This window comes from Syngnathus leptorhynchus, chromosome 1 (genome assembly GCF_054491065.1).
Source record: "Syngnathus leptorhynchus isolate UIUO chromosome 1, UIUO_Slep, whole genome shotgun sequence".
NCBI lineage: Eukaryota > Metazoa > Chordata > Actinopteri > Syngnathiformes > Syngnathidae > Syngnathus > Syngnathus leptorhynchus.
Genome location: NC_141195.1, coordinates 14,487,926 through 14,515,568, shown reverse-complemented (window position 1 = coordinate 14,515,568; position 27,643 = coordinate 14,487,926). Strand labels below are relative to the sequence as shown.

Below are 27,643 nucleotides of genomic sequence, written 5' to 3'. Positions count from 1 at the left end.
TATATATATATATATATATATATTGAAGGAATATAAGAATTTGATCTTGAAATAGTTCATTAGACATCTTGTGCATGAGAGTATGAAACTGCTTAGTGTGTGACAGTGGGAACAAAACAAAATATGTGGTTGGTGCGAGGACGTCTGCGTTCCAGAACAAAAAGATAACCCAGGAGCAGCATGGATGACAAGACCCACAGGGTCACAGCTGGTGGATATCAACTGGTGACCCTATATGGAAATCTACAACCAGGAGGAGCGAGCAAGTTATTCGGCAGGAGAAGAAAGACCAATGAGACCAAGCTAAAGTTAACTGCAGTTGACACATAGCCAATAGAATAATGACAGAATGCCTTTGTTGATGTGCCATTTGCATATTGTGTAGTATAATTAATGGCTGGGCAACTCGGATGTAGAGTACGTCTGCTGGTTGGCAACAGAGGCGTACAGAGGTGTATTGAGAGGGACCCGAGACCCAGGTGATGTATTAGATTTGTGTGTTAGGAATAAATCCACTCGTGTGTGAAAATGCCGGCTTCCTGATACCTTTCTATTGCAGAACGAGCGCGCATATTGTTGGATGAGTGGCAGTTGGGTAAGGTCACAAATTGGAGTCAGATTAGTAACTCGAGTTCAGGTTAAATTAGAAAAATATTCCAACAATATATATATATATATATATACTGTAAGTTATATACAGTATAATATATATATACACTAAGTGGTTCAGAAAATGGATGGATACATACACACATATACATACGTACATATATGTTGTATATCGCTTTGTCCCAACGGGGGTCGCGGGCGTCCTGGAGCCTATCCCAGCGGTCATCAGGCAGTAGGCGGGGGACACCCTGAACCGGTTGCCAGCCAATCGCAGGGTACACAGAGACAAACAACCATCCGCACTCGCACTCACACCTAGGGGTAATTTGGAGTGCTCAATCGGCCTACCAAGCATGACCCACGCAGGCTCTGGGAGAACATGCAAACTCCTCACAGGGAGGGTCAGTTCGGTGGAATCGAACCGGCACCCTCCTAACTGTGAGGCGGACGTGCTAACCAGTGCCCCACCGAGCCGCTCTATCGTCTTGCCTGCACTTGGCAATAAATCCATTCAGGCAGCCGACAATTGCAGGTGCTCCATCCGTGGTGATGGATACCAATTTTTTACACCAACAGCTGGGTTTTCTCAATTAAATTTTTGAATGACTGAAATGTGCCCGGACAACTGGCTTTTTAGTTCCTTCACCTTTCTCTGTCTCAGCTCGCTTTTCGGTGGGAAGTCTGTGTCACGTTTTCTGTTCACAGTCCGAAAATGCCGCTCCACAATTCCCTTCTTCGGTATTGCGATGGTAGTCTGGCAGATAAAGCAAACACACTTAGAAAATGTCATCGTAAAAAGAAGTCCTCCTCCCATTTCCTATGAAACTGATACTTTTTAATCTTCTTACTATGTCCAGCTGCCCCACTCATTTTTATACCCTTTCTTAAGTTACGAGAAAAAAACAGGGTTCTAAAAATTCGAGGGAACTCACGTGTTGTGTTGCTAGCGTAGTTGTTTACACACGCGTCAAGTGCAAAAAAACAAAAAACATTTTAACGTCACACGATCAACCAGTAGTGGCTTGATGATCGACGTATTGGGCACCCTTACATTGTAGAATATATCGGATTTCCGTTATGAATAAAAAAAATATCCAACTAAATGTTGAAATGGTTAAGTGTGTTTTACATAACAGCGCTGAGACAGACAACTCAGAGATTAGTTTCTTGGCAGAAGCAATCAAGATTCCTGAGATTCCCTTGTCAACCAGGACACACGACACTGATGGCGAGTCGCTCTAGTGTCAGCTTGGTGTCTTATCACCTCATCAGCAGGCGGGCTCTGATCCAGTTAGACCAGTCGAGATGGCGACTTAGTGACATCAGGCCTTTAAATCTCAAACCTGGATGCTGAAAGCATCTAAAAGTCATGTAAGTGGCTTCGAGAACGACAAAGCGAGAGAGGATCAGGTTTGGAAGATGCGCTGCTTCAGGCCTCCGAGAAAGTTTGTACCTTGTGAAGTGGAGACAGCAAATTTCAAACATGACCTCTGCAGGTATTCTTCGCAGTTCTTTGTTTATAATAGCGTGATAGAATGATTGCAGTGTGACCTTTATATCTTACGAGGGAGCACATTTGTAAAGTATCTTTTGTAAATGAAAGGTAATTTCATGGAAATATCGGCATTGTGATAAGCTGCTCTGTCCTTGATGCCGGAGCATTTGTTATTGTGACTAACTCTGAGTCATTTTGTCCTCAGTCATTCATAAAAAACAAGGACCAGTCAATTGGATGGTAAATGTGATTTATCATCGTGTAAAGATTTGGACTTTCTTGTTTCTATAACCTGTTCGAAGGGCAGCACATGGTTTGACATCTGAGATGTGCCATAACCTGCAAACAGACCCATGTAACTACTTGCTTGGGGTCATTACAAAGACACAATTTATATGTACGTATATATTTGAAAACATTATGATGTACAATGTAATTACACTAAATCAAAGTTCTGTAAAGGTAATGATGCTACAAAGCTCTTGTATGAGTGTTATATACATAAATGTATTGTATGTACGTACAGACTGTAGTATCTTTTTTCTTCTGCTAAACCTTTAGAGTACATCTTGGTTTGTTATTGTGCATCACATCAGGTATGTTGACTGCTAGCTTTCAACATCATTCACATCCTATAGTGTCAAATGAATATCAAGCAGAACATTTTTGCAAGTGAAACCAAATGTGAACGATCAATTGTCTGATTAGAGTAAATTGCGCAGAAGACTGCCCTTACTGGCCATCATCTGTGCTAATCCCTGTCTTTTTTACTGCAGGCTCATGCGGCCAGATGATGCCAACGTTGTCGGTAACGTGCACGGTGGCAACATCCTGAAGATGATTGAGGAGGCAGGATGCATTATTAGCACGCGACACTGCAACGCACAGAATGAGGTGAGAGATTACACCATATCGACTTATTTTAGTTTAGTTTAAATGTGCACTACAATGTAGGAAAATGTAGCTTCAAATTTGCTTCATGAACCAGTAGTTATTTTTGACTCCTCTAGATGACACTCTGTATTCAACTTTGGTTTAAAAGCTCATTGACTTGCCATGTCTTAAATCCCTTTATTTAAACCAACAGCCTCTTTAACCTTTGAAATATTTCCAGTCCAATCTGGACATTATATAAAATTTCAATTAAAAATGTCATACAACTATAAAATGAAATCAAGCTGGTAAATTGTGGCTGGTGCCAAGCAGTCGATTGCACATGTTCACTCTGAATGCCTTCTTTAAGCAGCACATACAGATAGAGAGACCATCAGCCAGATAAATTGCAAGGCAAAGCCTTTTGTCCCCAAGATCTGCTTGAATGCTTTTGAGGCACTGGCAATTGAACAAAAACAGGAGGTTGAAATAAAAACATTGACAACATGGAACGGAAGCAACAGTTCAGCTAAGTCATTGACATGAATAAAGGCCGTCAACACTGACTGTTGACAATTATCATGCTCATACCTTTCACCCATTGAACCACTTCTGTTTTGACTGACATCATTGGATCTTGTCTTGCCTTCAACAACATTCTGATGATGTCTTACATTTCAGCCTCTCTTCAAATATGGCATGCAAGATACTGCTTCACTGAGCACATGTTAACGCACACTGTATTTGATTATCTACACTGGTCTAATAAATTAGTTCAGCACTATATGTCAAACCCATTTCATGTATTATAATGCAATGCTCGTCTGACTCAGTTCACATTTGTGTAAAAAAAACAAACTCACAAATAATTATCATCAAACAGTGCAGAACACACTGCATTTCTATATTTTCTGGAATCGTAACTTTGAAAGGAGCTCTAAGATATCACACGATACATCTTCAGACATTATGGTACCTTGCTTGTCTGATCAATGGGGTTGTTAAATCTTAACTATGCTTGCTTTGCTTCAAACGTTAATCAATGATAATGTTGCGCTGCACTGCCTTCCACAGGAATGCTGTGTGGCTGTTTTGGTTCGTGTGGAGAAGACTGAGTTCTTGTACCCCTTGTTCATCGGGGAGGTTGCCCACGCCACGGCGGAGATCACATACACCTCGCAACACTCGCTGGAAGTGCAGGTCAAAGTCATGGGCGAAAATATCCTCACAGGTAACTTGCCAAGATTAGATTACATCATTCACATGTAGTCCCACTGGGTGAGTGACCTGCTGCCACTCACCAGCGTTCACCTTTTGCGTCATTTTTTCCCTCCTCCTCCGACGAGAATATGAAGAATGTCAACCATTCGTGTGTGCAGGCATTCACTGATAAGCACAATTCAAACACACCTAGGTATACACACGCATGTCCGAATTGGTTTTAAACCAAGTACCCAATTGAAAAATACTTTGCTCTCCAAGTAATACTATAATGACCAAAATTAAAACACATTAGTTTATATGGCCCAAGTGTTTATCAATAACAATAATAATAAAAAGGCAAAGAGTGTATTCAGGAAATGTGTTTTAATTTTTGTATTAAGTTATAGTATGCAGTATGCACAATGCAATACAGTTGGAACATTGGTACTCCACTTAAAAAAACAAACCCTCTACTTCAACAATGACTCAATTAAAATGTCTTAGATGTTGTAAACAAACTTCACCTTTATAAATATTTGAAAACAAACCAATAAAATACAAATGAATTTAAATGTTGCACAATTGCACTGTGTAGCGGGAGCCAACGTACCACGAGTGGTACGAGTGGTACCGCACTTAGGTCACTCGATGTGCCCACTCAGCCATGTAAATGGCAGGAAAGTGCTTGACAGCACTTCTGTCATGGCCGAGAGCTCACAGATAAATGCAATAGGAATTGAAATTGAAGTTTGGTGTGCACAGAATTTTGCAATGGGAATGGCAAAAATACGTTTTTAAATTGAACATACACATTAAAAAGAAACGAACTAGCGCCTTTTAGTGTCTATTAGTTCTTGTACCCCTTATAGATACAATAATTCTATCCATCCGTCCGTCCAGCCATCCATTTTCTGACCAGGATCGCGGGCATGCTGGAGCCTATCCTAGCAGTCTTTGGGCGGCACACTGAACTGATCGCCTACCAATCGCAGACGCTGATTCAAATTAATCCAAATAGTGTGATTCTAAAGCCAAACTACACAATACGTATAGGCAGGCCTATTATATAGTTAAGTGTAGTGTAACATTTCTCCTGTTTGATCAGTAGAGGGCAGTACACACGTACGCACCCAAGCTCAGGCACGCTCACGCACACACAGTTTTCGTTTTGTATGATGTAGGTTTACTTTATATTTGTGAATGTTTTCTGATGATTTAATTGCAGTGTAGATGCTGTTGCATTACACCACCCTGTTTATTTTACTTTTAATGAGTCTACTTTTGTACACAATGACAAACAGCTACAATGATGAATGGAAGGCCTGAAGACTAAATGAACCAAGATTGAGTGAGGTTTGGAAAAGAAGGGGAAGGATGAAGGAGGTGTGAGAAACAAGAAGTATCCCCTAGACAGCTGTTGCCCTAGCAACAGGCTTGTACTGGTTGGTTGGCTGGTTGCTGGGTTTGAAGCAGATAGACACGCATGCATTGGTGATATGAGATGACGAGTGGAGAACATCATACATTCATCACTTGTCAAAAACAGGTGTGCCGTATAGTCCATTTCTACTAGTGCATTGCATCGAGGCAATCTTTGAACTCCAACTCACAAAAGGGCCGTCGTGCCATTAAGAGTACTACTCCAGTGAGAGGTAAACACTGCACACGTTGTGATGTGGAAATCTGGAACGCTGTGGACTGTGCATGACAGTGGCCTCAAACCAACCATAAACATTGCGCATACATTACCGTTCAAAGGTTTGGGGTCACTTAGAAATGTCTTTTTTCAATGAGGATAACATTAAACTAATCAGGAATACACTCTATACAGTGTTAATGTGGTAAATGACTATTCTAGCTACAAATGTCTGTATAGGTGTATAAAGGCCCATTCCCAGGAACCACCCCTCCAGTGTTCAAATGCTCCATTGTGTTTGCTACTTGGGTTAGAAGGCTAATGGATGATTAGAAAACCCTTGAAAGCCCTTGTGTAATTATGTTAGTTTTCATGTAAAGCACTTATGGTCTGGGGAGACTCCTGAATCCGAGATTCAACCTTTGAATGAACCCTCCTCCCCTGCATAGACCTTGTCAGGGACGCTGAGGGGTGTGATTCCTCTGTAGTTGGAACACACCCTGGGGTAGGGGGACTACCACCTTGTTCTGCCAATCCATAGACACTGTCCCCAATGTCCACGTGATTTTGTAGAGCAAATGTCAACCGATGGTCCGCGGTCCTCTAGTGGTATCTGGCGGTATTGCAGGTGGTCTGCGAAATTGGAAATGGAAAATAATGACATTTTTTAAAAATATAATTGATTTATTATTTATTCTTGGTTTATTTTCCAGTTAATTTTGTGAATTATTTACCCATCCAAATTATGTCAAGCTGAGATTCCCAAAATAAACATACATAAATAGTCTGCATAGGTCTATCCTCCTTGGGTGCAAAACTAAATAATATCCCGCCAAAGCAGTGGTCCCTGAGTTGCTTCTTGGTTATAATGGTGGTCCCTTGGACAAAACCAGTTGAAAACACCTGTTGTAGAGTCATGTCAGCCAGGACAGCCCCACAAAATTCAGAGCCTTTAGTAACTCTCATCCACCTCTGGGGCTCTGCTACTGAGCTTTTTATAAGCACCTCTGTAGCTTCAGCACCAGAGGAGAGTCCCCAAGCTCTGCTTCCTCAATGGAAGGCGTGTTGGTGCAATTGAGACATCGTAATACAGTGAAAATAATATTTAATGTGGAAATCCCAACATTTTTGAGTCTTTAAGGCATCCTATGGTGACAATATCTCAGTTATAATCATAGTTGAAATTCAAAAGTAAGATGAATTTTCACTCAAGTTTTCATTTTTACATGTAAACCACACATGCATGTCATTAGTTTTAAGTGAAAATGTCAGTTTCACAATCATTTTGGTCGCATGATGTCTTGTAATAAGGAAACCAGCTATGTCTATGACATTGCCATGGTAACACCCGCTCACCACAGTTGCGTATGAAAATATTTGTGGACTGGCTAGAAGACGCCTCACAAGTTCGTGCAATAGCATCTGAGGTTTCGTTTGGAGTTGTGTGCAATGTTTGTATCGTGAATTAAATGCTGCTCAAAAGGGTTCCTACTTATTAACTTGGATTTTTTTTTTAAATGGTCTAAGTGCTCAATTCACAAAGCGAACAAACCACTTGCACACAGCCCAATTTGACCTCGTTAGGTCCAAACAAAAATTTTGAGATTTCTCAGAAATCTTGAATGGAGCGTTTGACCTCAAAACAATTGTGCTTCAAGTGCAATTGTATACCATCCAGGTAGTTTCAATGTTGCAAAACTAGTACAGAGTACTCATTCTTAGAACTTTGAATTGTAACATGGGCATACATATGTGTGCAGTGGGTACACGACTCATATCTACGGCATACTGTACATATGTGCATCTCTGTGCATGTGTGTTTGTATCAGTGTTTGGCCCTTTAAAAGGTTCCTGCAGGGCCGAGGGGGAAGAGAAGATAACGGGAGCAGACATTATTTGCTTCTGTCATGTTGGCTTAGCATCAGGTCCCCCACACTGTGGTCTAGTCACACATGGATGCCAAGTGGGTGTACCTGAACACATCACACACACACACACACACACACACACACACACACACACACACACACACACACACACACACACACACACACACACACACACACACACACACACACGCACACACACACACACACACACACACACACAAAGACGCACACATACACACGTAGAAATCAAAAAGATGTCTCGCATCTAGAGAGAGGACCTTTCCCCATTAATGCCTTGAATATTCTAACAACTTTGATAGGAAATATTGTGTATAGTCTGTTTTTAAAGTTTATTACTTTGCTTCATGTAAATCACTTTGCTTGTGCAATATCTGTATATACATAAATTAGAATTTGCATTAGATTAGACTCTATAGTTCCATGCATTATGTGTTATTTTGTGTGGTGGAGGAGGCAGGGATCCAGGTTCCACAGTCAGTCAGGCAGGATCTCATCAGGCAGGCCTCAGTCACGGCCCCCCAGGGGGAGCCTGCCTACTGTGGGCACAAGCCGTGATGATTGTCCCCGCTGTGCACAACGCACATGCGCACTCACACATGCGCAGTTACACACATATGTGCACATACAGTAATGGCACGTACTCGGTAAAATAACCAAGTCTCACATTCTGAATTACAGAGTTACAACAAACGTGGTCTCCACAACACGCCCTTTAAAGGCTTTTGATCACCATTCACCAATGACAGCACACAATCGGTATGCACAAACACCCGGGGTAATAATGCTGACATCACATGCACACTCAGGCACGCATTTGCATAAACACTGTATACACAAATCGTAACCCCTCCTCTTCCGCGCGTTCAGCATGCACGCACACATACGCATGCATAGACACAGCTGGGAGCAATGCATTATGGGTGAGGCTTAAAATAAGCATGACAACCTGATGGTTCATTCAACTGCACACTCGGAATGTTAGCTTTGCGAGTCGATAAAGGCGCATTTGCAAAGCGCATGCATGTCATGACAGACGTTTCAGGTATCCAAACGTGAACACCTTACATTTCTATGTAAAAATGGCAAAAACGTCTGGCGAGCCTTACATTTCAATCGCAAAAACTTCTAGCTCGAAATCATCTGGTCCCATTAGACCAAAGTGTGCCTCGGTTTAAAGTAATTTTGCCTTGGCACAGCTCAATGGAAAAATTTGCGTTTTTGATCCCTCAGTTTGGAACACTGTGCATGAGGTGCAAATGGTTGGTTATTTTTTACATGCTTTGAAAACTCCTGCGTGAGTGACAAAGCAGATAATAGAAGGCAGACAAAGTTAGAGACAGTTGTCCTAAAACTATATGAAGTGGATAAAGCAGGGTAGGGGTTAATTTTAGAGAGGACGAGAGTAGCAACATGAAGCTGAAGTAGCTGCAAACAGCTGATGGATTCCATTGATGACGAAACACTCATACTGTCTACTGCTTGTCCTATGGGGCAGAAAAACAAGTTTTGGTAATTATGAGTTAAATAATGTCAACTGTGGAAGAACCGCAACATTTGTCTTTGCGAGGAAGTACAACAGAATACAAGCTGGGCCTCCACAAATGTATTTCTGGATGAATTCCCAGATGCAAAATTTTAACAGTGTGCATGAACTGTAACCTTAATGAGGCCATCATGCTGCTTCGGCGAGCACACTAGCGCTGCTATTGAAAGGGCAACTGGTCAAACATTGACATTGTTGTCATTCAGTGTGGAGCGACAAACTCAAACATCAGTTCCCTGATTAGATTCTGGCGAAAAGGTCATCTGGGAATGCTCCTCAACAACTACCTACTTCAACCCTCGCTCCCCCTCCTCCATCCTAAACACAGTTCACTTAAATTGTCCAGCAGTGGCTAATAATAGACTGGACTCAGAACAGTCTTAGTAGAGTCAAGGATATGTAAATGGGACTCTTTCTCCTGTGGGCAACTTCCTGGCCGCTGACAAGGGCTGGAGCCAATGAATGGAGGAGGAGAAAAGTGCGGTTGGCATAGCAACGCTGCCCGGCTGTCAGCGCAGTTCTAACGGGTGTAAGATGCAAATGCTACTCAGTCTGCTTTCAGCATATTGTCACAGTGCACATAATGCTTTTGTGTCATGATAGTCCATTTTCTTGTTTCTCTTATCTTGTTACATGTTAGCAGAAGGATTCACAATGTTTTTTTTTTCTTTAATTTTCATCAGATACTCTCCCTAAATAAGACACCATCAGACCACCTTGTCTGTTTGCCCAATGACTCAAAATATCTTCCACTTCTCACAGTTGGCAAATTACTAAGTTAGGGTGACCAGACCTTTTTCCCAGACATGTCCTACTTTTGAACCCTAAAAAAACGTCCAACGGAATTTCAAAAATCGCCCGGGATTTTGTTGGACTGCCTCAAACATAATATAATATTAACATAATACATGTACAGTACATTGTCAATAGAATTGCCACTCTGTTCCATTTTACTCTTCTTCAAATGCTGCACCGATAGCCATATTTCTTTTGTCTTGTTATACTTAGTGTACCACTATAGTTAGTGTTAGTGTAAATATGTTTTTGTTATTTTATATATGTTGTTTTGTGTTATTCGGGCCAATTTGTTATTTTATATGTTGTTTTGTGTTATTCGGGCCAATAAATGCAATTGCTATACATACACCATGTCATTTGTGTCATAACATATGACACAAAGTACCCCCCCACCACCACATCCCACTTCCGTAAAATGACCCCGCCCCCTCCAAAAAAAGGTGTCCTCTTTTTCAGAAACCCAGATCTAGTCACCCTAGGTAAGTGTCGGGAGAATAGAGCAGATATCACCATGACAACCTCTCCGCCTGATTGCTATGAGAAGCGATTTTTGCAAGGTTTGTTTTCTGATCTTCTGCCTCTTAGTGCTGCAAGGCAGATGGAACATTGCACCTCCCCCTAAATGTTATGTGTATTGGAACTATGCCGACATAGGAGATCATGTGAGCTTGAGCACCTTTTAATGTCGATTTTGACAAGAGACTTGTTTGGGCTTTTGTTACAAGTAGTTTATCACAAGACGATAAAAAAAAAATGACCCCGCCACTCTGCAATTCTCCAGTTTATTTTTGTATTAAGAATGATGTCTGATTCTAAAATGGTGGCTCACTGGATATTCTCAAAATTTCAGCCAATTTTTATTATCTCTAGGAAATTCTATTATTAGAGTGAAACTGCATACAAAGATACTTATTTCAAGATGTCCACATAGTTCTCCCCCTAATTCTCTTCAGCGTTTAGGACTATTTCTCCACTTCATAGCACGTACATACATTTTTATGAGTCAACTTTTTACTTGTTGAAGCTGTCAACAGGCTTCTCTCCCCACCAATCAATGATTTACGTTGCACGAGCTGCCCAATTCATTCATTAGTTTCAAAACATATTGAGAGAAGAAAGCTTCCTGACTCTCAATGACATTTTCCTTGGGTAGAAGACGTTGACCTTTTTCTGTCTGACTGCAGGTGCCAAAAAGCTGGTCAACAGGGCCGTGCTATGGTACGTACCCTGCTCTCTGCAGAATGTCGACAAGATCATGGAGGTGCAGCCTATCAAGGTAAACTTCAGATGCCCTGACCTTAATCAACCAAACTTTGGCATTTCTCCAGGCTCCTATCTTTCACAGAGAGGCCAGCTGATCAAGAAATGGTCACGCAACATTTAAAATAACCCTGCCTCTTGCCCAAAATCCGCTGAGATAGACCCTAGCTCATCCATGTCCCTAGCAAGGATAAGCAGTCTATCGCCCTCATTTTTGCTTCACATCACAAAATAGTCTTATGATATACGTAGAAGCAGTTCCCTCTGTCATCAATAACAACACATGGATCATTTTCAGATTTGAGCGGTTTGCTATCTTCTATATATATCTTCTATCAATGTACACACCACATGCAAGGTAAAGGAGAGGTTGGTGCTTCATATGTGAAGAACAGGTAGAAATGGATAGGTTCATGACACGAATGCATAGCAACGCAAAACATCACATGGCAACAATTTTTTCATCACAAATGTATGCGTAGTTTGACGCAGAACAGGAGGCGAAGGGTCGGCAGCGCTACGAGGCTCAGAAGACAGCCAGACTCAAAACCAAAGAAATGGTTGAAGAGGTTGTGCCACCTCCACCCAAGCCAGGTAACAGACTCACTTAGAAGAATGTAAGTAAATGGTCATGTAAACAGCGGCAGCAAAATGTACTGTAATGGATTATTGTGTTGCATTACAGAAAAGCACACAGTTGGGTTCAGTCAGTCCAGCCTGATCCATCTGGTGGGTCCCTCGGACTGCACACTCCACGACTATGTTCATGGAGGTGAGTTCGTTGGCTTGCCTTATTCATTCCATACGGCTGACAAAGGCCACCATGTAAAACAGCTACTAGGGCTTCAGTGACTATTTTCAATTTGTTTCCATCGACTGTAAATGATGAAAGTCGAGTTAAATTCAATCAAATGATGATGTCATTTATATATTTTCAGCACATAATGTCACAGTGATTTTGCCAATCTGCACCCACTTCTAAAATGAACATTACCGACACCTGCATGACTAAAGCAGAACAGTATCACTTAGGACACAGCTTAATCTCATTCTATACCGCACATGGCAATGTGATTTAATCACCCATAGTTTGCACTTTAGTTGCCTTGTGATTTATTGGTCCCCAATCCTTTTGACGCATTTATAGCCACTCCCCAAAGAGGTCCTAACACTTCATATTTATTGGGTAGCAGTTTCGACAGCTTGTTGGAAAAAACAAAAGCTGACTTATTCCTTTTGGACTGGCCGTATCTCAACGTATCCACACTTGGCTTTGAACCTGGCGGTTCATTTAAGACCTAAAATATGCATATTGCGGCTGGTTTGCGGCTTAATTTATGGATCAGGTATTCCTCTGGAGATCAATAAATTACAGCAGTAACTAAACATTTGGACGATATAGCAGCAGGGTGTCATGCAGGTTGCATTTTTTATCAACTCATTTGCTCTCACATTGATTGACAGACTACAGATTTCGGCTATCTCGAGCATGTATATAGGCAAACCCAATTCTTAAACAAATGGACAAGTTGCAGCTTTTTCCATTCTATAGTAATCAGCAGGAGAATACGACTTTGGCTTCAGTTACATTAACTCTTGAAGGAAATGGGTTTGAACATAACCTTTGTTTTGAGCCGTCGAGTCCAAAATGCCAGCACAAATGTGTTGTGCAGAAAGAAATAAGGGCATGCCTTTACATATGTACTGGTGGCATACTAATTATTTGATGAATTGGTGTATCCAAATGCTTCTGTCCATATGCCATTTTGGGTGCTATTGGCATTTCTGCCTATATTATGAGGACAACAGGAGAGATGTAAGCGTGACGAACAAGGGAGAGCACATGGAGGGCAGGGACCAGAGAGATCGACGGAAACAAGGCGGGACAGATAAACGTTGCACGTGTCATGCTTGGCTTTTTAATTTGGAGAGCTTGCTGAGACATCTGTCCAATTACGACTCATGCAACGCACATCGTCTTTATACATGCTATTGCTCATTAGGGCAATGTTCCCCGTTGCTCAGTGCTGCTGCTTGCACTACACTTATTTTGTTTACATAAGCACGAGTCAGGTCAGGCAGCCTCCCTTTTGCTCCCCCTCCCCTTTCCGCCTCTCTTGCTTGAGGAAATGTACTTCTATTTGACAATACAAACTAATCATTTTCTGTATGTTTCCCCTCCGCTCTGTGGAGATGTGACCTAGTTAGCTGCAGCCTAAGGAGACATAAAGCACACGCATAAACACAGGAACATTCAAGAGCACGTCTGGGAAGTCTCTGCTGGTTAACATGGCAAAGCTTGAGAAGTCCTTTTCTCGACTACAGCAACAGAGGTTAGGTGACATTACATCCATTTTGCATCCATTTAAATGAGAATACAATTGTATGCATTCCAGCTGTTTTATGACACCGAGCCGCCACAATATTCTTCATTTGTTATGCAATTTGTTTTGTGTTCAACTACATTTACAACATGTTTAAAAGGTGACATTTTGGGTGGGAAAACTATACGCAGTGTCGCAATTAAATTACATTTACTTCATATAAAATAAAATAAAAATCTCTCCTTCAAAGCGTAAGGTATTTTCCAAATTGAAAGGTCTTATTATGTTTTTCATGGATTTCATTAAAATTCACAACTTCAAACTCCACCTTTCATAATTTCTAGAAAATCTTCATTGCAACTGAAATAAGCCTTGATTGACAGCTTGACATTTGGGTGTGTCAGAAGTGCAGATGGGAGAATCCATGCCAATTAAAAGCATGTAAGGCCAGCCCTTAAAAAAATAACTTATGCCGCTCAAGAGAGTCCAGTCGTAAATGCAGGAGCAAGGTTTGTGACGATGTTGCTAGCCAATGTTAATTACCAGAGGGAGTCTTCAAACTTAACATTTCTTTTCTTTGCTGCATTTTTACAGTTGTCTGTTCACTTGTCCTTGTTAATCTTCCCCCCCACCATCATTAGTCCATGTTGTAAGGAAGTGTACCACCTGTTTCCATGGAAACACCAGTTGATTTCCCCGGTGGACAAAAATATATGTATTATACGTATGTATTTTGTGGGGTGATATTTGATTTCTTACTTCTCAGAAGCCTCAGATGAATAAAAATACAAAACTCAGAAATTCATCTTTCCTTTTGAAGATGGTAAAATATTGAACGCTCATTGAAACATTTGATGATGCCGGGTGTTCTTTTGTAGTTGTTTTGACAGGTGCTCTAATGCAGGACATGTTTTAAGCACCATGTTGCATTTATTTAAGTTCCCAGCACGGCAGCCTTTGCATTGTTAAACAATTTATAACACTGAGAATGAATGAGATAAGAATCCAAGTGTGCATCCACTGTAAATGCAAATTAAGTAAGATTTGGTTGCAGTAGAAATTGCATTAGAAGAGCATTTTGACAAGCATCTGAAAATGGTGACTGAAAAGTTTATTTGGGTTGGGTATGACAATAAATATGGCAAACTATTTGAACTTGTTCTTAGTATGATGCAGTGGATTTCTGTGCCATTCCAAATAACAACCACAAAAATAAACATCCATTTATTATAAATCTAACATTTCCATTCCAGAAACTCCATCTCAGTTGCTGTGCCTGTTGCTGAGTGTGCACAATAACAGTCAGCACTTCTCTGTAATTTTGTAAGCAGTGTGCTAAGTTAAGCCTGAAGGAGAATAGTACTTAGAAAAACAACCATTTATGGTGGTTCCTGCAATGATTTGGGGAGATTTCTGGGAGGCACTAACATTAACAGAAGCCGTTTCCATAGTTACAGCTCATTAGGAGGTGGTTTGAGCAATTGATGCTATCCACGATGAAAGCACTTGCAGGGGGAGTGGATTAGAAGGTGGGCAACAACAGGAGCATAAAAAGTGATAGAAGGACCAACAGTGAGTTTACTGATGGACCATCATCGGCGTAAAGATTACTTTTACCATAATCCATCAAATCAAGAATCTAATAAAATAAAATTAACATAGGTGTAAGGATTGCCCTACTGCGATGTGCACAAATTCTAAACAGGAAATTGGAATTCCAATAAAAAACTGCATGTGATTGCAATGTAGCCTATGTTGACTAATACATCAAAGTGTATCACAGCACTCCCAAGTGATGACATTTCTCTTTTGATGCTCAGTAAGCACTTTAAAGACCAAGTAAAAGGAATTGGTTTTGAAATACAAAATACAGGCTTGAAGGTAATTGCTGAAAACACGTGCAAAGATTTTATAGTTTTCATTTGTGGCGCTACAACGTTAAACTGCTTTTCACCGTCTTAACCTACCTGATTATTTTCCGGTACGAGTTGCTTCCACCACTATAGACAAACATAAGCACCTTTATTTGTAGAAAAATACTGACGTGCCGTTAGGTCCGCCCTGAAAACGCATCTCCCTAGAGATAGACTCTTGAAATCCCACTGCCTCATTATCAGTTATGATTGGGTGCCCGTCAACACACTCACATAGAGAATGGCAGAGGTCTGTGGAAAAAAAAAAAAAGTTAAACGAGGCGACCGGCATGTGGACAAGGGCGGATGGTCGTTGTGAGAGTGCCTCATTGTTGCAGTGTAGAAAAACTAACTCCAAGGCAAAAATGTACAAAGTCTGAGGGGATTCATATGAAATGTTGATTTTGTATGAAGCCCGCCTTGAAGACCTCCCTCTACTCTTCTGCGGCCATTAGAGCACAATGTACTTGAAGATTTGGGGGGATGGTAGCAAAGAGTGTGATCACAGAGGTATTTTGCCCTTTGGCAAACTGGGCTGCACTTGGGACTGGCTTACTAATTGGACTTTTTCCCCGCTTATGAGTGAGCGCTCTTTCCTCTTCACACACAGCAACACCATGACACCCCCAATCCTGCCCCCCACCCCACATCCACCCTCTGGCTTGTTCCCTCCCGACGGCAAAGAGAGTCATAATGTGCCATGTCACCCTGGGAATGTGTAACGGAGGCCCTCGGGCTGTCTTGGCCTTGCTTGTCCTCATTTTCAGTCACACATTCAGTCACACCGTCAACCTTTTTCGTCGGCTCTACAGTACATGGCGTAATGGGAACTCTATTATTTACTATACAGTGAACCTTTGTTCATCGCAGAAGAAACCTTCTTGACCACTGGGTAGCGTAATGTTGTGTCACACTGGTGAGAACTCACGAAGTTTAACAGTGTTTATGGTTTTACTTTTCTCCTAAAAAGACGACAATTAAAGAAACTCTTTTCTCGAGAGATCATTTCGTCATATCTGTAAATTCCGCTTCAGCACTTTTTCGTGTGTCAGTTGTACTCACGGATCCACCAAGCACAGTGATTCAGTACTCTGAACTACTTGAGTCAGTCAGCCAGACGACTCAAAGAATCCGGCACACGATTCCTGCTTAAGTATGAAGATTCTAATCATTAGCTTAGGTGGCTAAATTATTCACAAAAACAAATGGCAGAAAACAAAAAGTCCCCCAAAGTTAAAGTCCCAATGATCATTGTCACACGCACACATTTGGGTGTGGTGAAATTTGTCCTCTGCATTTAACCCATCCCCATGTGAATTTGATCCATCCCCTGGGGGAGAGGGGAGCAGTGAGAAGCAGTGGTGCCACGCTCGGGAATCATTTGGTGATCTAACCCGCCAATTCTAACCCCTTAATGCTGAGTGCCAAGCAGGAAGGCAATGGGTCCCATTTTTATAGTTTTTGGTATGACCCGGCCGGGGTTTAAACCCACAACCTTCCAGTCTCAGGGCGGACACTCTACCACTAGGCCACTGAGCTGGTGACACAAAATTAAGCAAAGCAAAGCAAAATTAGATGCAAATATATTGTACTTAAAAGCCAACTAAAACTCAACTGTACTCAACGATCTGTAAATATGCTGAGTTAGAAAATGTAATTAGGTCATTCTTTCGCATACCATCAAAGGGACCCTACACATTTTGAGAATCACTCATTGATACTGGTGTTGACTTTGAGCTAGATTATAGGTGGGTCTTCAGGAGCAACCATCTTGGAGAAGTAGAAGTTGGCTGTCAACAATTATGATGTATATTCTGTAGATGGGACGAGGCAATGTTGTTTTGTTCAATTATGGTGATAACGATTAGCTGGGCCGCACACTCACACATGTAGAATATCAGCATCAGCCCGATATTTAAAGGGCATCAGGCAGAGCTTGATGAGATCAGAGGAGAGGACCGGACATTAAAACGTGACATCAAATCGGAAACGGGAAGTCACGGATGACACACCTGAATGAGACAGAATCAGGAAGACACAATGTTCCATATGAAAGGCTTTAGGAGCCTTATTAAGAAAAGACTTCATAGATTTAGGAGGAACAAGATATCAGGGTAATACAAAACTTTATTCGAAATCAACGGAACAGGCTGTCTTTTATGTGAATGCAGCAGGCTGCACATTCTTGTTTCTACTCCCACACATTAAGTGCAGATGGTCAGAGCCAAAAAAGCCATCCCTAGCAGACTTATTGATTTTGTGTTGCATGTGAACCTCAGGGGGAATGAGTCTGGCAAGCACATTTTATCACTAAAAATTGCACTTCTTTCAGAAATGGCATGTAGATGTTAATAGATGTCACTGAGACAAAATGCCAAAGAAAACAAATGAAAATGTTCCCCCTGCCGAGTGCATCGTAGCAAATGGCTAAGAGTTGGGCATGTTGCTTCCAGAAGGGAATATGTCACCTATTATTAGTTTCTGTTTTTTTTAAGTAAATGAGAAGAAGGAAGGAATCAGGACTGGGTAACTCATCTACTGATCTTATTTGTAGATGTCAAGCATGTGGCTGAAGTATGCCTGTCTGTGTTTTGGCCAGGTGTGACCATGAAGTTGATGGATGAGGTTGCCGGCATTGTGGCAGCACGCCACTGCAACACCAACATTGTCACAGCCTCTGTGGATGCCATCAACTTTCATCGCAAGATTAAGAAAGGTTACCATGACAATGCTTAACTCTTGAGGCCCTTTCATGATGATAATTTAGGATTTGCTCCAGCATCAAAGCATCCATTTGGTGTCTGGCAAAACCATTTAGTATTTTATTTTTATTATTATAGGCTCCTCAAGGGCAAAATTGGCTACAGCTAAGGCTATAATAATTTTTAATACTTTGTTAGTTAGAGCTACCAAAATATTTTCTGGTGTCCTCAATTATGATCAACGCGTTTCCTAAAGCACTCAAATGAAATGCAATGTAAATGAAATTTCAGTGCAACTTCTTAACCCCAATTACAGTCTCATCAACGCAATATGTTTTAAAATTTTGGTCAAAAAGTTCAAACTTGGCTTCAAAATTTTGAACACAATTAAAATCTCCCAAACGTATGTGGGCAAATGTGTTGTGGTTTAACAAAACCATGGTTAAAATTTATAATACATGATGATATACAAGATGGAAATCTCAGTAGCCACAGCATTTTTAGGGTATTATTCTTCAGGTAAAAAATGAAATTCGTTATTTATTTATTTCTCACTAAATTTGGTCAATCAAAAATATATATATGATTTAAGTAATTTATGTTTTTTATTCATATGTTATAATGTACAATAAAGCATTTGGAATTTTAATAGATTCTAATGAAATTAATTATAAATAACAAAATCACAGGATGAACACATTTTGTTTGATTGATAAAACAACATACATACTTTACATACAGTACTCATTTGAACTTTGACCTTATCCACAAATGAACTGATTCATCTGTCTGTTTTAAAAATTCAAATGTGGACCGCAACGATTTGACCACCTCTAATTGCAACCCTTGCAATAGCTTTATTTTGTCCATTTTAAAATGATCCTTTTTATAAAAATGCTTGATGGTAAGCCATAAAGCCAACACATTCAAAAGAAACTTCTAAAGCATGCAGATGATAAGATTCTACATGTACGTAGATGTGACATCCAAAAAAATTTTGCAGCACAGACAAACACACGCTCATTTTCCGTGTTGTCTAGTTTATTATTTGAGCTTCAAAATAGAACTCAGTCTGCAGGGATAATGCCTTCCCACCATGTTTCCGTGGCAACCCGCGGCAATGACACAGTTTGAGCGCATCAAAAAGAAACAACCTCATGGACAAAAGTGGATATAATACTTAAAAGTTTACTTTTTGATTTTATTGATTCATTTATTGATTCAAGTGAAAAACATTCCATGTGTCTTTTGTCTCTCAGTGGATGTTTAAGATAATGTTCATTATCTAAAAATATCCAGTGCAAGATCGCATAATGTTTCCACTTCCCTGCTTACCAGCAGGTCTTTGAATATTGTAACAGTCTATATAAAGTCGTCATTTTGACTTGTTTTGGCAAGCAATGTTTTTCATGCTTCACCTTTGACAACAGCGATGATAGCAGAAGCACGTGGCTGTATGTAGACACACAATAAGACATTTTCCTTTTCGCTCTTCCCCTGTCAAGGCTGTGTGGTGACCGTCACGGGCCGTCTCACATTCATCAGCAACAAGTCCATGGAAATAGAAGTGGTAGTAAATGCCTGCTCGTTGGTTGACGCGGAGAAAGTTTCCTATCGTGCAGTCTCTGCCTTCTTCACTTTCGTCTCGCTGGACAAATTCGGCAAAGCTCAGCCTGTCCCTCCTCTTAAGGTTGGTAGCATCTTGTAGATTCTTTGACGCGTAAATGTCTCGGGCCCGTCATTCATTCTTGTCCTTGTCAGTGACACCTTATAGGGTGATTTCATTCTTTGAGATCTATCCATGGTATTAAAATTGCAATGATTTAGTTTTGATTTTTTATCACGCATAATATTTAGGATTGCAAGTGAATATTTTTTTTTTTACCTAGTATTAAATGAGAAATTATTTTTAGCATTGAAAATCACTTAAAGAGCTTCTACAGCACTTATATTAGGCATTGGACTCAGATTTGTTATGTGGGAGAAGTTGTTGGTACTTTAAGGATTATGATGTGGTGATCATGATTAAGAATATTTGAGTCCTCCTTCAGGCAGTCAATAGAGAGGCAGTGCCTGTAATTCTGCTAATTTGAGTTCCATTTGATGAAATGCATCGCTGTGTGTTGCAATATTGTCGTGAGAAAGCCGTGATTGAATCCTAATGTCCTAACAAGATCCCTGAGTGTTTGCTAACCATTTGGCTGATTTCGCACTTCCTACATGCTTATAAAGCTTCTGTGTATACGTACCTGCTGAGTGCAATAGGACTCCGACTGTTAGAGCTGGGTGTGCAGCACACCCTCATCCATTATCTGTTCATATGCCATCTGTTTAAAGGAGCAACCTTCCTGTTTTATGCAGCATTGTGCAGATACTGTAGATTGAGCCCTTAAAATCACGGTTGATTGTTTTGAAACTAAAAACCTGGCCTCAAACGTTGAGCCTGCAAAACACACCATGTGTGCTGATAAGAACCTTATTCATATTCACAAATATTACAACATTTGTGTCGATTAGTACAGCATACTGTGCAATAAGCATGTGACTGTGGAATAGTTGATATTTTGGATAAATATTTTATTATTTTTACATAAATAAATGTAATCACTTGTGAAACAGCCAAGTCTATCCTAAATATAATAAAGGCAGAAGTGAAATAGAAAGAGTGAGCCTAGCTTGGCTACGATGTGTCTGTCATCAGTTGTTATTACACAGCTGAATTTGTGATATCCTGGCTAACAATCTTCAATGAATGAATGTGGTCAAAATTGTATTTGCCTTGCTATCTAGCTCAGCAGATCACATGTAGATAATAAGGTTTCACACATCAGTCCAATTTTCACCTTAATTCCCCTGTGGGACTTGGATAGATGGAAATTCTGTAATGTTATTTGACTTCAATCGGTTCTCAGATTAGTTTGTCTATGGTTTTAATTTCGAGAACGTTTTAAGAGTATGAGTACAAGTTCTTACATTTGAGTACTCATCAATATCAAGTAGCAGAGGCGGGCATTCGGTCGGTACTGACGTTTCTTCTTTGTGCCAGGATATCAAAATGGCTATTGTATGTTTCTGGTTTGTGCATGTCTATGTGTGGCTGAACGGGGCAGTATTCAAGCGAGGACAAGAGTTTTTGATTCAGTATATTTCCGACTGTTCAAGGAACATAATGTATTAATTTTGCTACAATGAATGAATGATGGTCGGTGCAGGAGGGGCTGAGGGTGGTGGGAGTGGTAACACACCTGTTTGCTTTTGTTGACGCTATAAAGACATTTGAATCCAACCCACCTCTGCTGCCAGTTTGCATTCTCAATAGTGTCTGCCACCGTCCCCATTTTCATTTGACACAAGCCTGTGTTTGCTTCGCTTTTTGTGTGCCTGCTTCCACGCATTCATTAGGGCCACTTTTGCATCTTGTTCCCATCTAATTGTTTTTACGGCATGGAACCGCAGCAATGATAGCCCGAGCGGTAATGTATCTCTATGCCTTGATTCAATCAAAAGAGTAGCAAAACAACAAAAATGAGCTCTGATGATTTTAATAATTCATTCTCAGCTCTGTAAATGGACGAGTCTGGTGGAGCATGCCAAATGAATGCTTGTTTGAAAGAACAACACCTAAATGTTTTTTTTGTCTCGAGCTCAAAGACATCACCAAGCATGTTCAACTCTATGAGAAAGGAGGCACACGAGGCTAAGTCTGGCTATTTCGGTCTTCCTGCTGACTTAAAGAAGTAACGAAACGAGATCAAAATGATGTGAACCCTTCTTGCTCCATTACTGGCTCGGCGCCTAATGGCTGTCCCTCTGTGCACCACAGAGATGCATTATCATGAGCAGGAAATAAGATGGAATATATCAATCCAATTAACACCTGATGATGACCCTAACGATCGCATGCATTGCAAACGCTTTTTTTCCAGTGCTTTGTTTCTTTGTACTCAAGCTTGATTTATGCGTCAATATTTAAAAAATTTTTTTTAATCATTTTCGGATGCGACAAGCATAAAATAAGTACAATTTATCATACAGTGCAATTTTTAAATAAACAAACACTACATTTATTTTTGGGGATGGATAGAACGGATTAATGGCATTTTCATTCATCTCAATGGGAATAGATGATTTGCAATGTGTGTTTCACATGACAAGCATGATCATGGAATGAAATAAAGTTGTATGCCAAGCACCATTGTATACAGTGTTTAAAAGACTGAGCCATGGCATGGAATACAAAAACCCATACATTATTTACACGCCAGAGATTGTAATGGCCCGAAAACACCTCAAGCCTGACAGAAGGGCTACTTTTATATTTGGTACAAAATATATGAATATAATAATAATCAAATAGAAATATATATTTCATCAGAAGTTGCAGCTTTAATGAGAATGTGTAACATACAGCTTAAATTTGGATTTGAGTCCCCATACATGATCTTTAAATAGCCAAGTGACACAATGAAATCGATGAATATTTCATGAAGATTCAGCTCCAGTTGTGCTCTATAAATAGTTCAGGTGACAGACAGATTCTGCTATTTTGGATTCCAGGTGGTTCCCGCACCCTCGCACGCCTTTCTCTCAACCAGGCTTCCTCCTCACCGAACCCACTCTGTTTCTATTTTTAGAATTTCCCATTTTAGCTCAGCAGGGTCTCCTCAATTGTGTGTGTAATGTAAATTGGGGAAGGAGGACAGTGTGTGTGTGTGTGTGGGGGGGGGGGGGGGGGGGGGGGGTATCTCCCGCAAAAAGAAGCAGCATCATTTTTGTCTTGGGCCACAGACAAAAGATAAAGGAAGTGAAGATGCCTGACAGCACTCTTTGTAGACTAATAGATTACACATTATCAGAGGATGCTTTCAATATGTATGTTCCTTCTTTCCTTCTTTCCTTCTTTCCTTCTTTCCTTCCTTCCTTCCTTCCTTCCTTCCTTCCTTCCTTCCTTCCTTCCTTCCTTCCTTCCTTCCTTCCTTCCTTCCTTCCTTCCACTTGACTCATTCTCCATATGCTTTCTGCGGTCACACAAATTTTCTCTGTCTCCTTTTATCCTTGTTCACAGTTGTTTCCTCTCATCTTCCTCCATTACCTGTCATCATTTTGTGCTCGTTCACCCTTCTTCCTTGCATCTTACCTTCCTTTTAACACCATGCTTCCTTCCGCCTTTTCCTTCGAGGCTGCCTTCCTCCCGCCTTCCGTAGTGGCAGAGACTCAGCTGGTGTCCCTTAACATGAAAACAAGCCTGGTTGTCTTGGCAACCTGCTGTAGTCCAAGTAATGCAGTGTTTATTTTTAGACGCCGAGCCTTCAACTCGACAGGCAATGGGTTAATGGCGACAAGCGTGGCAGAGTTGAGACATTTGTGACTGTGTTGATGTCGCATCAACACATCACTGCATTCCAATGTTCATTTCCTTGTGTAATAAAAAAAATGGATGCAAGGCTTTAATTCCAAACAAGAACACTAGTTTGAAGTAGTCAGTAATCGTTAGTAGTTGTTTTCCGACATGGCATTTAGATTTCTACCCACCTTGTACTTTGTTCTTGGAGGAACTGGTCTATAACAAAATATATAAACTCAATGAAAATAATGTGCAGGGGAACTGGGAGTCTTTAGTATTCGGATAATCATAGTTATTCAGCTGCAGCTGCTCTGTGAATAACCATTTTAAGGGAACACAATGTGCACTCTCTTCAGTAATACGTACTGTCTCTCAGTCAACATAAATAGACAAAGGCATTAATGATTGCTTATGACGCCAACTACTGATAAACATCTTATACATTTCTGGCAAGTGGTATCTTTCTTGGTGTTTTGAAATCATTAAATTCACTTTGTGTAAACTTTCTGAGCTTGAGCAAAGTCATTTTTTTAACAGATGGCAAGATTTGCTACCACCAACACAAATCTTCAATTTATTTCTTCCTTGGCAGAGAACTCATTCCAACTTGTATATGGCACAAACACACTTTCAAATACATTACACCGACAGAATTGTTATGCATAGCCTACACGAAGTGATGAGTGTATTAATAGATCTAATTTGTCACTATTTTGCATCTAAAAAAGTGTGCACTTTTCTGGGAACACTGGGAACCAGGTCTGTAGTAGTTCATCTCAAAGATTCTAGATGGGATTGAACTCAGGGTTTTGTGCAAGGTGCTCCACGCCTACCTTCCATTCAATTGAGGATGAGCTTGTCTCAACATTTACATGAAGAGAAGTCCCCTCTGTAGTGCATTTGTATGAAATTGTCATCTCATTTGAGAGGAGACCCCTGCTCTTCTCCCAAAATGCTGACATTTTGTCATATGTGTTTCCACCTTGCTCGCTCCATAAAGTTAAAGCGCCATCTGTTAGCTCGACGCTCGGCTGAGTGGCAGGTGCTCTCGAATGTGCCAACCCCCTGGTGTGAGCAGATTGGAGAGCCTGTCTGAATAAGCCATGAATGCTGATATTCACTTCCAGAGAGTATTTAAAAATAAACGGTCGCACGCGTGCTCCCCTGTCTGGTGAGGTAGACGAGCGAGAGAGTACCGGCTGCGCTGTAAAAGTTAACGTGGGTGCTCTTGCTGTGGGTGGCCAAGCTGGTTTTATTGGCCAAGCAATTCAATCAAACTGGCCGCTAGCACGTGGCTAATCCCTGTGAATTCAAACTTTCAATTCAAGTTCAAGAGATTCTTGCAATGAATCCTAGCGAAGGCGAGCCCAGATGCCACAATTGCTTTGAGACCCTCTTAAGTGTTCACCTTTACAATCTAATGAGTGACATATTAATGTTCCTTAATTCTAAAGCCACTTTCAGGAATCCAAAGAAGGTATCCAAAATACAGTGAATCCCCGTTTATTCCGGATGTTAAGATCACAGCTAATGAGATGATATTTTGCATTTGTTTGTTTTATTTCTACTCAGGTTTATGGCGAGGAGGAGCAGAGGCGTTTCGATGAAGGCCAAGCCCGTTACGTCATGAATAAAGCCAAGAGACTTGCAGAGAAGGAGGCCAAGCAGTGACAAGGCTGAAACACAACACTAAAGGAAAACAAAGCCTATTTTCTCATCCTCTTCTGTAAACTGTAGCCTCCTACTGAAACTTGACATGCTTCATGCACCAAAGCGATCTCATTCAAATATAAATCTATATAATACACATAAAATTGGTAAATAAGAGAGAAATAGTTTACTTTTGTGACATGCTATTCCTGACTAGACTTTGACTTGAAGCTTTTCAAAGGACCTAATGAAGTATACAGGATAAAAGTAATCATAAACGATGAAAAAAAACTGAAGGAACAAATAAATTATCCCAACGTGAGTTCTGAGCTTGTCTCATGTCCTTGCTCGGTTGATGATGATTATGTGAATGAGGATGAGGATGATGTCATTGTCTTGGGCATCCCTTGGCAAAGAGGACACGCCAGCCATGTTTTCACCACTGTCGTTCACAGTGAAATGAAAGAGGGAGGGGGGGTGCTGGGGTGGCTTGGGGGCTTTGACTCAACTCCCATGTCTCCCACGTCTTCATAAAACACCAAAGCCCCCCCGCCCCCGCCTTACCCTTGCACTCCTCCATTGCTCTCACACTAGCTCACTGCTCTTTTTTGCTTCCTGCTGTGAAGCCGCCATGTGCACGCAGAGTCTCCATTCTCCTGCTTTATCACTTTCATACTCTCTTTCAGTCTTTTTGTACTACCAAAATCTAAATTCAATGGCATTTACAAGCACTCTGCTAATGACGCCCTCCTAAAAATGCATATATGAGAGAGAGAGAGAGAGAGAGAGAGAGAGAGAGAGAGAGAGAGAGAGAGAGAGAGAGAGAGAGAGAGAGAGAGAGAGAGAGAGAGAGAGAGAGAGAGAGAGAGAGAGAGAGAGAGAGAGAGAGAGAGAGAGAGAGAGAGAGAGAGAGAGAGAGAGAGAGAGATCTTCAGTCATCCTAACATGGTAAAGTTTTGGAATGTGGGACTGAACATAAAAGAGAACAAACAAGGTTGTAAACAACCGAGGAAGCTGTACATCAACCAAATTGGGAACGCAAAATGAAGCCCATAAACACGTGTCATCTGAATGAGAGCAATGATGGATAAGAAAGTAGAGAGAGCGACAAGGCCACTTATATAGGATGAACAGTGGCCTCGAGCAAGAGGAAAACCATTATGGGCTCATAATGATGGATTAAAGATGAAGTGTAACGTCAGTGTTGGAATCAAGAACTCAGCTTTCATTGCAGAGTCAAAACTTTGTATTTCTTAAGCTACATAGTGTTTTCTTTTTTTGACAGCCTGAGGAGCTTTATTTTCACACAGAAACCTGAGCCACGTTCACATTCAAGGTCACATGAATGAAAAGAGACATGAATTCTGTAAAGTATCAAAAGCTTGTTGACATACATGAGTCAATATTCGTCCATCTTTGGTTCACAATATGGGCAAAAATATTGGAATCCCTGGTTGTCTCAAACACACACACGAGACCAGAGAAACACTCACAGCAAAGTCATTTTTACAGCTAGCTGCTGTTATCTTGGCTTGGAGCCAGCAGGGCTTTTCTTGCGCAGGAATTATTGGTGATGGTTCTGGAACCCAGAGCCACATCCCCACCTCAACCGCCTCTCTCCTTTCTGCTTTTCATTCCATGGGATACCTTGCTGGCAGGTACTATTAAACTGGGATCCCCTTTGGCCGGCTGTAAGATGACCGAGCTCCTGCCCAAAGAGGCGTGGTTATCTTGCGAGGATACGCTACTTTTATGAGTGAGGATGCCCCACCAGGGACACCTTGTGACAGTGTTAGGTTTTAAAGCTTGTCTCTGTGTACGTGTGGGCGGGTGACAGTGTGGCTCTGACGGGGAGAGTGGGGGCAGCCTGGTGCTAGAGGAGCCAGTGGGCGGGAATGCCTTCTGTTCCTTTTTACTTCCAGGTCACTTAACATCACAAAGAGGTGGCAAGAGAGATGCAGAACGTCTGAATCATCGCATTAATATTTGTTAAATCACCATATTGGCCGGCATGCCGCTTTTATAGGACGACTGCAGTCGGCTGTGACCACTCCTACAACGGAGCAGCACTCCCTTTCACAGTTCTGCTTGTCTTCAGGCTTTCTTTAGAAGAGGGATCATTCTGGGACGTCAGCCATCCAAACCAATATGATGCAGTATGCGCTGTATGGTCCGAGTGCTTCCGGGCTGGTCCACTACCCCTTCAACCACAGCAGGAAATGCTGGCATCAGTCATCTATTTTCTGAAAGCAATGAGCGCATATGATGTGGTGCATGTGCGACCAAGTTCTTTGGTGGACCAAATAGAGGCTTGTTCTGAGTGCAATATGCTCTGTTCAACCGCTAAAAGGTCTTGGCTCTCATGCTGCAGCTCACTTGCAGA

At 41.1% G+C, this 27,643-nt stretch overlaps 1 protein-coding gene across 3 annotated transcripts; it reads left to right on the top strand.

Annotated features, from left to right (window-relative positions):
• Nucleotides 1–322: 322 nt before the first annotated feature.
• On the top strand, nt 323–25,589 carry acot7 (acyl-CoA thioesterase 7). Of its 3 annotated transcripts, none has more exons than XM_085917806.1 (9): nt 323–479; nt 2,881–2,998; nt 4,052–4,208; nt 11,252–11,343; nt 11,810–11,921; nt 12,013–12,099; nt 18,164–18,280; nt 19,772–19,956; nt 25,183–25,589. In XM_085917806.1, the coding sequence occupies exons 1-9, from the start codon at nt 394–396 to the stop codon at nt 25,279–25,281; spliced, it is 1,053 nt and encodes a 350-aa protein (XP_085773932.1). In that variant the 5' UTR covers nt 323–393; the 3' UTR covers nt 25,282–25,589. The 3 variants fall into 3 exon arrangements, with proteins under 3 accessions (XP_085773932.1, XP_085773951.1, XP_085773941.1); XM_085917825.1 differs by lacking the exon at nt 323–479 and adding an exon at nt 2,014–2,105; XM_085917815.1 differs by lacking the exon at nt 323–479 and adding an exon at nt 2,626–2,700.
• The last annotated feature ends 2,054 nt before the right edge of the window (nt 25,590–27,643 follow it).

Excerpts from the sequence above, each read along its gene's own strand:
- acot7 (XM_085917806.1), top strand. The coding sequence starts at position 394 with ATGGCTGGGCAACTCGGATGTAGAGTACGTCTGCTGGTTGGCAACAGA. Across the intron at positions 4,209-11,251 it reads GGGCGAAAATATCCTCACAG|GTGCCAAAAAGCTGGTCAAC; the intron begins GTAACTTGCCAA and ends GTCTGACTGCAG. Across the intron at positions 11,922-12,012 it reads GCCACCTCCACCCAAGCCAG|AAAAGCACACAGTTGGGTTC; the intron begins GTAACAGACTCA and ends GTTGCATTACAG.